We start from the raw sequence: 11,713 nt of genomic DNA on the forward strand, positions 1-11,713 counted from the left end.
ACAGGATGGACACATGTTTGGCTCTTCCTTAATATTACTTCATTGTATCAGAAGCAGGGAAGCCTCAGCAGACACTGACTCAGCACTTACATGTACCAGGCCTTGCAAAAGTTTTCACATGTGAATATTCGTCACAAACCCCATTTTACAGACATGCAAGTTGAGGCACAGAAAAGTTTCATGGCTTGCTCAAGGTCCCACAGCTATGAGCAGGTCTGAGATTCAAACCCAAGTCTTCCTCCTCTCACAACCTCTGTCCCCAGGAGACAGAGCACTAGCTGGCCTTGAGTGTCACATTATATTGCAGTGGGCAGGGCACAGGCACACACACGCTCCAGAAAACGAGGTGTGTGACCTACACAATAGATACGGAAGCTTAAGAGCAGAATAAAGGGGCCATCAAAGTGGGATGGATTACTAAGGAAGATGATTACAGAGCAGGACCTTCAAGGTCTGGAAAGATAGCTTGATGGGGCTTGGGGAACCAGGCAGTAGCTGCTGAGAAAATGCTTAGGGAATAGAAAGTACCCCAAGGAAACAGTGAAGCACAGTGGCTTGTATTAACACAAGATGTTTGGACAGGAAGGAGTTGGTCCCAGGCCTAAGAAAGCGGTTTAGAAATGAGGCAGTGTTTGCTGAGTCCTTTACAAGATGCATCATTAGCACATGACGGAAAGCAATTAACTTGCTTCTTACTCATCTACTGATCAAGTTGCAACTGGAAAGGAGTTTGCACATTGTGGGGAGGGGGTGCCAGGGAACCAGCAAGTGGCCCTTACACCATTTCCCAAGGGATGTCAAGTGTGAGCTAAGGGTTGGCGGATGCCCAGGGGATGCCATCAGAAGGCCCTCTCCATTAGCAGTGCCCCGCCCCCGAGGGATGCTCATAAAAGTCATGGGCTCAGGGCTCCCCAGCCACCTGTCTTCTCCACTGCCTGCACCAGCCCACCTCAGGTGCCTTCTCACCAGACTTCCTCACCCACCATGTCTCGGCAGTCCTCCATCACCTTCCAGTCTGGCAGTGGCAGGGGCTTCAGCACCACCTCGGCCACCACCCCAGCAACTGGCCGCTCTCGCTTCAGCTCTGTCTCTGTGGCCCGCTCTGCAGCAGGGAGTGGGGGCCTGGGAAGGATCAGCAGTGCTGGGGCCAGCTTTGGAAGCCGCAGCCTCTACAACCTGGGGGGTGCCAAGCGGGTCTCCATCGGTGGGTGTGGCAGCAGCTTCCGAAGTGGCTTTGGTGGCAGGGCCAGCAGTGGGTTTGGAGTCAACAGTGGATTTGGCTATGGGGGTGGAGTTGGAGGAGGCTTCAGTGGCCCCAGCTTCCCTGTGTGTCCCCCTGGAGGCATCCAAGAGGTCACCGTCAACCAGAGTCTCCTGACTCCTCTCAACCTGCAAATTGACCCCACCATCCAGCGGGTGCGGGCCGAGGAGCGCGAGCAGATCAAGACCCTCAACAACAAGTTCGCCTCCTTCATCGACAAGGTGAGCAGGGGCTTCATCCACCCCCTTGGGTTTGGGATCGAATAAACTCTTGGAAGGGCCATCCCATGGTGGGAGAGCAATAATGAAACGACTCCATGGTGGGAATGAGCACTGTTCAGCAAGGCCTCCCAGGGGCTGAGGCCCTTCCAAGTCAGGCCAGCTTGCCCCACAGGACTTGGTAAAAGTTTCCTCTCTTTCAGAACCACGCAGGCTGGTTCAGTCAACACCAAGGGAAGAGTTTAGTTGATTCTCTACAGGAGAGTTGCTGCTCAGCAAACTACCCTAACCCAGAGTAGGTGGTGTTGAGAAATTTAACCCAAAAGCAGCCAACAGAAGCCTCTAGGCCCCACCACCCGAATCCTACGCAAGCCCTAGGGAACTTTCTGGTAGCTCCATGGACTGCCTCCTTCTGGGTTGGAGTTGTCAGTTACGTTATTGTCAATGGGTGCCACATGAAAAAAATATATCTTTTTCTTCTCTCCCTTATTAATAGGAGTGTCTGACTCTGCCTCTCCAACTTCTCAAGGTTTCATTCTCTCTTCTTCCCTCCAGGTGAGGTTCTTGGAGCAGCAAAACAAGGTCCTGGAGACCAAGTGGGCCCTCCTGCAGGAGCAGAGCTCCAGGACCGTGAGGCAGAACCTAGAGCCCCTCTTTGATTCCTATATCAGTGAGCTCCGACGGCAGCTGGAAAGCCTCACCACCGAGAGGGGCAGGCTTGAAGCTGAACTGAGGAACATGCAGGATGTTGTGGAAGATTTCAAAGTCAGGTAAGTGGGACACTGGCTTCTGGCCACACACAGCCATCCTAAAGCTCCTTTGTATGAGGACCAGAGAAGTGCAAAGGAGGAAATGCTGGTATCAGCTGGGAGCTTTGGAACTGTAGCTGTTATCCCGCAAGGTGGAGACAACACTGTGTGGGGTAACACAAGGACCTTCATCTCGGCATCACTATTGATGAAGATCCTCTTCCTTTTGTCCACATGACTACAAAGGGATATCAGCATCATCCGACAAAACATTGCTACTCACTCTAGAAATCATAATGTAATTTCACAGTCAGCATATTGTTTAATTCCACTGGACATGGGCTTAATTACTGGGATGGTTTGCATTTCCAGGATGGCATTCACTGTGGAGTGAAGAGAGGTAGCAAGGAAGAGTTTAAAGGAGGCAATCTGACCTTCCTTGTGGGGGGCAACTTTTGACTGCACATCATCCAGGCTGCAGTAGGTGAGGTATCCAGTGGAAAGGGATTTGGCCCAGGCTAACCCGTTAGCCAGCTTGCCCTTATTTCTGAGCTTGAGCTACCCCTAGTTACAAAAAGCACGGTTCTCGGGGGCCACCCTGAGGTTCAGTGAAAATACATCAAAATGTACCTGAAAGAGCCTGCTGAACAGATAAAGTTTACTCCACGATTTCAGCAGACACTTGAGGTGGAAAAACATTTTAAAGATTGGCATTGCACATCTATCAAAAGACGGAATTGCCTAAGTATATTTTTCTATTCCTTTAAGTTCCATGCTCACCTTCTACTCTTAGAAAACTTTATTAAAAACTAGCAGAAGAAATTATCCCCCTTTTATGGAGGGAGAAATAGAGGTTAGGTGAATCACCCAAAGTCACGCCCAGGTCAGCGGAAGAGCTGGAAATGATTCGAGGGCTCTTAACTCTTGCTACACCAGCCCAGGAAGAGTTCAATGCAAACTTACTCAACAGCACACCCCCTCCTCTGTCCTTATAGGTACGAAGATGAAATTAACAAGCGCACGGCTGCTGAGAATGAATTTGTAGCCCTGAAAAAAGTGAGTGGGGATGTCTCTCAAAGGAGAAGGTTTAAAACGGAATCTGGAGTGTGGAGTAACCTGACCTCTGACCCTTGGGCCACCCAAGAAATGTCACATCAACCATGAGAATATCTGCAGGGTTCAAATCTCCTAACATGCTCCCTCTATGTTGATGGCCCCATTAGCCCTACTTGGGTTTCTATGAGCTCAGGGATTCAAGCCCCAGTTCTCAGTAATCACCCATCCCCAACCCCAAATCCCCCAGACCCAGAGTTTTCTAAAATCCAAACTAGATGGGCTAGGGAGAAATCTACTCGGCTTCTTTTGGGCTAAGTGCTTGGGGCTGCAGACTCAAAGGAGCATCCTGTGCTGTCGTTCCAGGACATAGATGCTGCCTACATGAACAAGGTGGAGCTGGAGGCCAAGGTCAAATCTCTGCCTGAGGAGATCAACTTCCTCCACTCAGTCTTTGATGCAGTAAGAGTCTGCAAGTATTTCTGTCCCTCCTAGGTCTGGGGCCTGGAAAGAAAAGGATGGTGCATTGTGTCATTCATTTACTCAGTGCCTTTGCCCAGCATCTTGCCTGGATACTTCAAGCTGGGGCTTGGGGGTAGGGGGACCAGGGAGAACCGCTTGGAGCCTTATCATACTAAACTACCCCAGCTCTGATGCTTCTCCTCCGAACTCCCTCATCCCATGGCAAGACAACATCTAGCAAGGAGAGAGTACTGATTCCCAAATTCTAGGTCACTGGGTAACTTTCGCAAGGAATCAAGACATACCTGTTCCCTTCCCCTTCCCTGAAAAGTATTTAAAAAAAAAAAAAAAAAGCAAGCAAGCTACCCCTCAGCTCATTGGTCAGGGGGCTTCCTGCCCTTTGAAGATGCCTCGTTCTGGGCACTAACCCTCTGAAGGCAGAGACCTGGGTCTGTGGAAAGAGAGAGAGGTGGAAAGTGATGGAGTCACACTGCGCAGGGGGAAGCAGGGTCCCAGATGTTCCCTGATGCTCTTGAAGAAGGCTTTTATGCTGGCAGACTGAACAGACACATGTCACATTCAAATCTATGCAATTCCAATTCAGAGGATGCTTACCCAACCTTATGCCTAGGGAAAGCACACAGATGGGAGCCTTGAGAAGCAAGGCTGGGAAAGACCTTTACCACACTGATCTTTTGGGATGAATGGGAATACCTAGGGAGAATCTTCCAGGAATACCAAGGAAAGGATTCCTGACCTAGATGGGTAGTTAACCATGAAGATTTAAGATCCTTCTTCTTATGCCTTGGTGATGCTGAGTTTACTGCCCTGCAGGAGCTGTCCCAGTTGCAGACCCAGGTCAGTGACACGTCCGTGGTGCTGTCCATGGACAACAACCGCAACCTGGACCTGGACAGTATCATCGCCGAGGTCAAAGCGCAATACGAGGACATTGCCAACCGCAGCCGGGCCGAGGCTGAGTCCTGGTACCAGACCAAGGTGAGCATGGACACCTCCATGATAGGCTCCAGGGTTAGTGTTCTCTGAGGCTCCACATTATCATTTGACTCGGCCTCAGGAAGAGTGTGAGCACATTTGTTTATTTCAACTTAGCAGGCATATCTTTGATGCTATGAAAACTTAGCTTGAAATGCATGTGGAAACCCAACCAGACACACTAATACGTGGTCAACCCAATGCTGGGAGCTCAGGACTTCCACCGGCCCCATATTCCTCAAGATCTGGGTGGGAGCAGAGTGAGACACCAGGACAACTGAGACACAGTCATGAAGCAATTTCTAAAAGGCTTATTAATTCTGGATATATTTTCTGAGCTCCTGATGTATGCCAATCAAGGTTACAGGGTTGCAAATGAATAAACTGCAAACAGAGAACCCAAGCTCTGGGAGGCCATGAAGTGAATAGACAATCATGGAAGGGAAAAGATAGCATGAATAAAAAGCTTCCAGGAAGACGTGAGAGCTTTGTCCGCTTGGGAAGCCGTGAGGGACAAAAGATTGCCGAGGAGTGAGGAGAGATTTAAGGCTGAACAAGGTGCTGGCAGGCAGAAACAAGCAAGGGAGTTTATGTCAGGAAGAGGAAGGCTGGGATAAACACAAACAGCTACTTCCCAGAGCTCAGACAGCCACAAAGACGTTTGGCTTTGGAAGGGTACAGTTGACCCATGATACCAGCTCCCTGCCAAATCCAGACCCCTCTTGGGGCAGCTGCTCACCTACAAGCTGGTTCCTACTGTTTGCCTGCTCCATGCACTGCCTCAGTCTCGTCTGGTCAGGAGTGTGGTGGAAAGGAAGGTGGGTAGCAGGGGCCAGGGGTCCACAGCGCAGAGGCAGCGCCTTGACGGTGAGAGGAAACGTGATGCACTTAACCCCAAGGTGAAGTGGTTGAAATCGATAGCAAACAATTCCTCGTGTTGTTGGGTTGTTGCTCCATTTAATCGTGTATATCTAGAAACAGGAAGCTGAGCTCGTCAGCACTTTCAAGAACCTCACAGATCTTGACTCGGGCAGGGTATCTCCTTGTGTCAGGGAAGGGTATAGATTTCACTTCAGTCTGCTGCAGGAGACAGGGTGTAATTATTGCTCTTAAATTCATGTGCCCTGTGTCCTCGTTATGCACCATTAGGTTGAGAACTACCTGAGATTGGGAATACTTTTACAAAGACTTCAAAATTGTGCCTTCCACAGCCTCTGTACCATCCCACACCATTCCCCCATATCTCCTCCCTGTTTCCCCAGCACTGGTGTTTGGAGGGCTACCAAAATTCATGGGCACAGTTGGTCTGGATGCATGCTTTGTGACCAGGAACTCCCCAGGGATAGTGACCAAATCACCATCTCACTCCTAGAACTCACCATGTTCCTTCCCTGACCCAGAGCCTTCATGCAGGCTGTTTCTTTTGTCTGGAATATTCTCCCCCACAGCTGGTCACTTAGGTCCCTCCTTCTCATCCTTCAGACCACAGCTCAGGCATCTCCATCTCTGGAGAGACTTCCCTGACCACCACTCCCCACTTCCAACTCTAGGTCAGATCCCTTCACTACACTCTCCCAGGACCCTGTTCATTTCCTAAGGGCACTTATCTCAGTGTGGAACTATACATTTGATAATATGCTGATTCAGTTAATGTCTATGTCCCCAAATAAACTGTAAGCTTCAAGGGGAAGGAGTGAATGACCAGGAATAAATGAGCCTGCTTGTGGCACCCAGGGTGAGTCTGTGTGCACAGCGAGTGTCCGGGCCAGGCATTTGACTCAGTGACTGGGTTTGCTCTGGTTCTCTCAGTATGAGGAGCTGCAGGTTACAGCAGGCAGACATGGGGATGACCTTCGAAACACCAAACAAGAGATCTCTGAAATGAACCGCATGATCCAGAGGCTGAGAGCTGAGATCGACAGCGTCAAGAAGCAGGTAAAGTTTTGGCAGGGCCAAGAGCTCCTCAAATGCTCATTTCTTCTGGGCCATTCTGCCATCTTTAAGAACTCCTCCCCAAGAAGCATCACACCTCCATGGGCTGTCAGCAGGATTCACGGCTTCCTCCTGTCCTTACAGTGCTCCAGCTTGCAAACAGCCATTGCCGATGCAGAACAGCGTGGAGAACTGGCTCTCAAGGATGCACGGGCCAAGTTGGTGGACCTTGAGGAGGCTCTGCAGAAGGCCAAGCAGGATATGGCTCGGCTCCTGCGTGAGTACCAGGAGCTGATGAACATCAAGCTGGCACTGGACGTGGAGATCGCCACCTACCGCAAGCTGCTGGAGGGCGAGGAGTGCAGGTGAGATAGATGCACCAACTTCATCCTCAAAGCAAGTTGAGCTCCCCCAGCTTCCTGGGCATTCCTAGGGGCTCAGGCTGTTGCAGTCCCTTCTTCTCCTGGAAGAAAATGCAGTTCAGAATTGGGCTCTGGCAAAAAAAAAAAAGTAATTTTAATTTCCTTCCAGGCTAGCAAATCATTTGAGGTGCAACTACAATTAGTACCCACATAGAAACCTAAAACCTGATCAGATCTAAGTAACTAAGGAGACATCTGATTACATGGCAGCTCTCAAAATGTGGTCTAAAAGGCCATAGGCTGAAAACAAACAGTCCTAGGATTTGGGCTTACAGATCTACCACTAAGTAGCTACATAACCTTGGGAAAGTCAGTCTCCCTTCTCTGGCCCTCAATTTCTTCAATGATAAAATGAAAAGGTCAGATTACATGATCTGCAAAGCTTCATGAGAGTTTTGTGCTCTACCAGTTAGAAGCTGTGTAGCCAAGAGCAGATTACTTAACCTCTCCACGTCTCAGTGTTCTCACCCAATAAAATGTGAATAACAATAGTTCTAAATTCTCACATTATTAAAAGGGTTCAAACAGGTGAATACACACAAAGCTCTTAGAACAGTGCATGGTACACAGTGTGTTAAATAAATGTTAGCTATCATTCAGTTTTGTGGCCAATGACATAGGTTTTGTTGTCAGATGAATCTGGCTTCAAATCCAGTTTTGTGACTATGGGCAAGTTAGTTAACTTGTCTGAGCTTCCATTTCTCCCTCTATAAAAGTGAGTGAATAATACCTACCTCATGGGGTTGTTGAGAGAACTGAGTGGTGTGATACAGGTAACAGATACTCAACAACTGTTAGCTCTTGTTAAGATTCTCAGTATGTGTTTATGAATGAATGCCAGTTCTGTCCTGAAGATGCTAAAGCAAAGTTACTTGGTTACTAACATAATAATAAACTGATATTACTACTGTTATTTTTATGACTCAGACTCCTCTCCGCACTTATGTATAATAAGCTCTGCCCTGGCTCAGTGCTTGACAATGGACCCTTGTTGAGAGACAAATCTTATTATAGGACAGGCCCTTCCTATCCAGTTGATGCCAGTGTATGATTACTTTTAATTTCCTTAAGGCATCTAACTAGTTGAAACCAAAAAATGTATTTCTGAGATTATAGATTTTTGCTCCTATGAACCTCAAATTCCACCTTATTTTATTCATTAGGTTATTAATATTATCTTTAATACTACTAGTTCTCAAGTAATTTCAACCTGCATTACTTCTGCAATAAAAATAATAAAGTATGTTTAAATGCTTTGAAAACAATTACAAAAGTGTCATTGTAAAGGCCCGTAAGCTGCTAGCCACATTGGTAACCTTTCTTCTCCCCGCTCTTCCCAATCAGGTTGAGTGGAGAGGGAGTTTCTCCAGTTAACATTTGTGAGTATGACATACTTCTTGTGCCATTTGAAGTGTGTGTGGTGGAGGGGATGGGGACATGGTGGGCCTGCAGGAGGGTGAAGATATGAGGGGTTAGAAGGAACCTCACAGACAGAGTTCATTTGGAGAAGGTTGGAGGTTTTGAGTCCCTTACAAAGCAAGCCATATTAGCAGAGTCTTTGATGTCACAGTTCTTTCCCCTTTGAGAGTGAGGGTGTCACAGAAGGGGTGATGGGAGATTTGTTGTCATTGTTCTGAGTGGGTTTAAAAGATCCTGGCCACATCTCCTACCTGCCAGAATTCCCTGCCTTTTTTGTTGGGGCTGCAAACCCAGCACAGAAGTGAGCATTTGATGTAGACAGGATTTATGACAATTCTTGGTCTGGCTTGGACCTTTAAAGGGAACCTTTATGCTGCAGACAAGAGCATTGCCAACTAGGCAGCTTCTCTCCCAAACCGTTTTGGAAGAAGCTCCACTGCTTGGCTCAGTTCTGCAGAGCATATCTGCAGAAAGATGCCAAGGGTTTTCAAAGCAGTGAGGGCAGCATAAAATATGACAGTTGGGTACAGTAGCTCTAAAACAGGAGAGTTATTAACAAGCTGGCATGGCCCTGTGCTGGTGAGAGAAGTGGTCATTCACAGAGCTCAGTGCTGGCATCATGAGGGCAACAGAAATGACTCTTACAACTCACCCTCTACAAATGAGTTTGGGTTTGGTTTTCTTGATGGGCATTCATAAGAGCAATTGATTATATTAGCCAATGATTCTAGAAGGCAAAGCCATCTGAACCACCCAGGTGTCCTTCCCTGATGTCCTTGTCTAGTGGTGCCGGAGACCCTCTAAGCTAATTTTGGGGACAGACCTTCAAGCATAACCTCGAAGCTCCTTTTCTTTTGAAAACACCTAATTGTCTGTATTAGTTTTCCAGGTCTGCTGCAGCAAAGTACCACCAGTCAGGTAGCTTAAAGCAACAGAAATGTCTTGTCTCACAGTTCCGGAGGCTGAAATTAGGGGTTAGCAGGGCCCTGCTCCCTCTGAAACTTGGAGCCCAGGCCAGCCTCCTGCTCTGTATGTCATGCAGGGTGGCGCTATCCCCTCTCCAAACCAGATGGTGTCCTGGAACGTGGTGGCCCAGCCCCCCTCCAGCCTCCTCCTAGCTCTGGCAATGGCCATTCATCCTCAGTATTCCTTGGCTTGTGGCTGCATCCCTCCACTCTCTGTCTCTGTGATTGTATGACCGTGTCCCTGTGTGTCTGTGGCTTCAGATGAATGTCTTCCTTCTTTCTGTATGAACACCAGTCATGTTAGACCAGGGCCCACCCTACAGACTTTATCTTAACTTAGTTGTACCTGCAACAATCCCATTTCCAAATAAGGCTGCATTCACGGATGCTGGTGTTAACACTTCACCATAGGTTTTTGAAAGACACAATTCATCCTGTAACGGAGTCTTTTTTTAAATTTGATTTTCCTTCTGCAGAACCCTAAGTAGGGTGTTAGAATGTGTAAGGGGATGAGTTATAAATTAGGAGAAGAATAGGTTGGGAGGAGAACGGGGTCACAGTTGACTGGCCAACAGGTTAATTTGTCACTTGATCCATCAAGAATATTCCAGCCTCCACTCTGTGATTCTGAGTGTGGGACTGGGGGACCCTGAGGGAAGAGGACTGTGCCCCTCCCCCAGTGAGCGTCCAGAAGGAAGAGAAACTCTGGAGTCAGGCCCGGAGGGGAGACAGGCCCAGACGGCACAGCAGGAGGATCAAAGGGAAAGCAGGTGGACTGGAGCTGCTTCCAGGAGGAGAGGGCTCCAGTAGATTCTGGAAGGGGAGGAGGAAGCCATTCCAGCCTGAGAGTCTGCCTGGAGCTGCAGCTCAGGAACACAGGCCAAGGCATATGGCAGTGATCTCACTAAGCAGGGGATATTGGAAGGAGGCAAACTGCTGGCTAATGAGACCACCCCTCCCCACCCAAGGACTCCAGGGCACAGGCCCTGACACTCCCACTGTCTTCTCTCCTGCACTTGATCTGACCACACCTCCTTTCTTCCCGGCAGCTGTGGTCAGCTCCACTCTTTCCAGTGGCTATGGAAGCGGCAGCGGCATTGGAGGTGGAAGCCTGGGCCTCGGTGGGGGCAGCGGCTACTCCTTCACCACCAGTGGCGGGCATAGCCTGGGTGCAGGCCTGGGAGGTTCTGGTTTCAGTGCCACCAGCAACCGGGGCCTAGGGGGCAGTGGTTCTAGTGTCAAGTTTGTCTCTACCACATCCTCCAGCCGGAAGAGCTACAAGCACTAAGAGAGCCGCATGGCTCCCTCTCCCCTGCCTTGAGGCCTGTTTGCAGTCACACCTGGACACCTGGGTCCTCCTCCTTCCTCTCTCCTCGTAAGGTGCACCTGTGCTACTGGGAGCCTGCAGTACTGGCTACACCCCATTCCCAGGCGTAAGCTAGCCTCTCCCTCCTGACAGTGCCCAGACTGCCGGCAGCACCTGTCTGCTACACATGTAAAACCAAAACCTGCTCTCTCCCGAGGCTCTCATTCAGCCTATCTTGTGAGGCCCAGGCAACTGGAAAGTCCTCCTCCAGCTCCACCTCCCTCCCTCCCTCCAGATGCAGAGGTTGGGGAGTCTGTCTCAATGCCAGGTTGTCACCCATCTGTCTCATCATGTTTATAAGCATCCTGTTGGGAGTCAGCGCTCCTTCTGTTCCCTCCCTGCAATGTGTCTATTAAATGCATGTGTCGCCTGTTTGTTGTCTGGCCCTCTGTTTGGAATGGTGACTGACCCAAAGTAATTCTCCTCCTCCCCCAGGCCTGCTCCCAGAACAGGCCTCACACAAGCAGTGCTCAGAGGCATCAGCCCTCGCCCCTTCCCTCTGAGCTAAGAAGGCTGGCTGGCAGGAAGGGAGGGCCAGCTGCAGAGGAGCAGGGAGTGCAGGGCTGGCCAGACTTCCTTTTCCCTCTCCTTGGCATGCATTGTTTGGGGAGCTGGAGCTACTGGGAGAAGCCCAGACCGGCCTCCCTGCTCTGTTGGTGCCGTCCCTGTTCCAAACCAGTGTTCCAGAATACTGATGCCGGGTGGGTGGCCCAGCAGAGGGGCTGATTGTTCCCTGACAGCTTCAAACTTGCAGACCTAGCAGATAAATAACAGGCCACGAAGAAGAGTTAAAAGGCAGCCCTGGGAGCAACGCTTTCACCAAGGAGAGGAGCCATTTAGCCCATAATTGCAGGCAGCAGTGAGACATCC

General features: G+C 49.4%; 1 protein-coding gene across 1 annotated transcript; it reads left to right on the forward strand.

The window, feature by feature from the left end:
* Nucleotides 1-763: 763 nt before the first annotated feature.
* On the forward strand, nucleotides 764-11,215 carry KRT75 (keratin 75). The gene is made up of 9 exons (XM_010373977.2): nucleotides 764-1,482; nucleotides 2,035-2,249; nucleotides 3,224-3,284; nucleotides 3,648-3,743; nucleotides 4,578-4,742; nucleotides 6,549-6,674; nucleotides 6,816-7,036; nucleotides 8,438-8,472; nucleotides 10,527-11,215. Exons 1-9 carry the CDS (start codon nucleotides 823-825, stop codon nucleotides 10,763-10,765), a joined length of 1,818 nt encoding a protein of 605 aa, XP_010372279.1. The 5' UTR covers nucleotides 764-822; the 3' UTR covers nucleotides 10,766-11,215.
* Nucleotides 11,216-11,713: the final 498 nt, after the last annotated feature.

This window comes from Rhinopithecus roxellana, chromosome 10 (genome assembly GCF_007565055.1).
Source record: "Rhinopithecus roxellana isolate Shanxi Qingling chromosome 10, ASM756505v1, whole genome shotgun sequence".
Lineage (NCBI taxonomy): Eukaryota > Metazoa > Chordata > Mammalia > Primates > Cercopithecidae > Rhinopithecus > Rhinopithecus roxellana.

Excerpts from the sequence above, each read along its gene's own strand:
- KRT75 (XM_010373977.2), top strand. The coding sequence starts at position 823 with ATGCCCAGGGGATGCCATCAGAAGGCCCTCTCCATTAGCAGTGCCCCG. Across the intron at positions 1,483-2,034 it reads TCGCCTCCTTCATCGACAAG|GTGAGGTTCTTGGAGCAGCA; the intron begins GTGAGCAGGGGC and ends TCTTCCCTCCAG. Across the intron at positions 3,285-3,647 it reads AATTTGTAGCCCTGAAAAAA|GACATAGATGCTGCCTACAT; the intron begins GTGAGTGGGGAT and ends CTGTCGTTCCAG.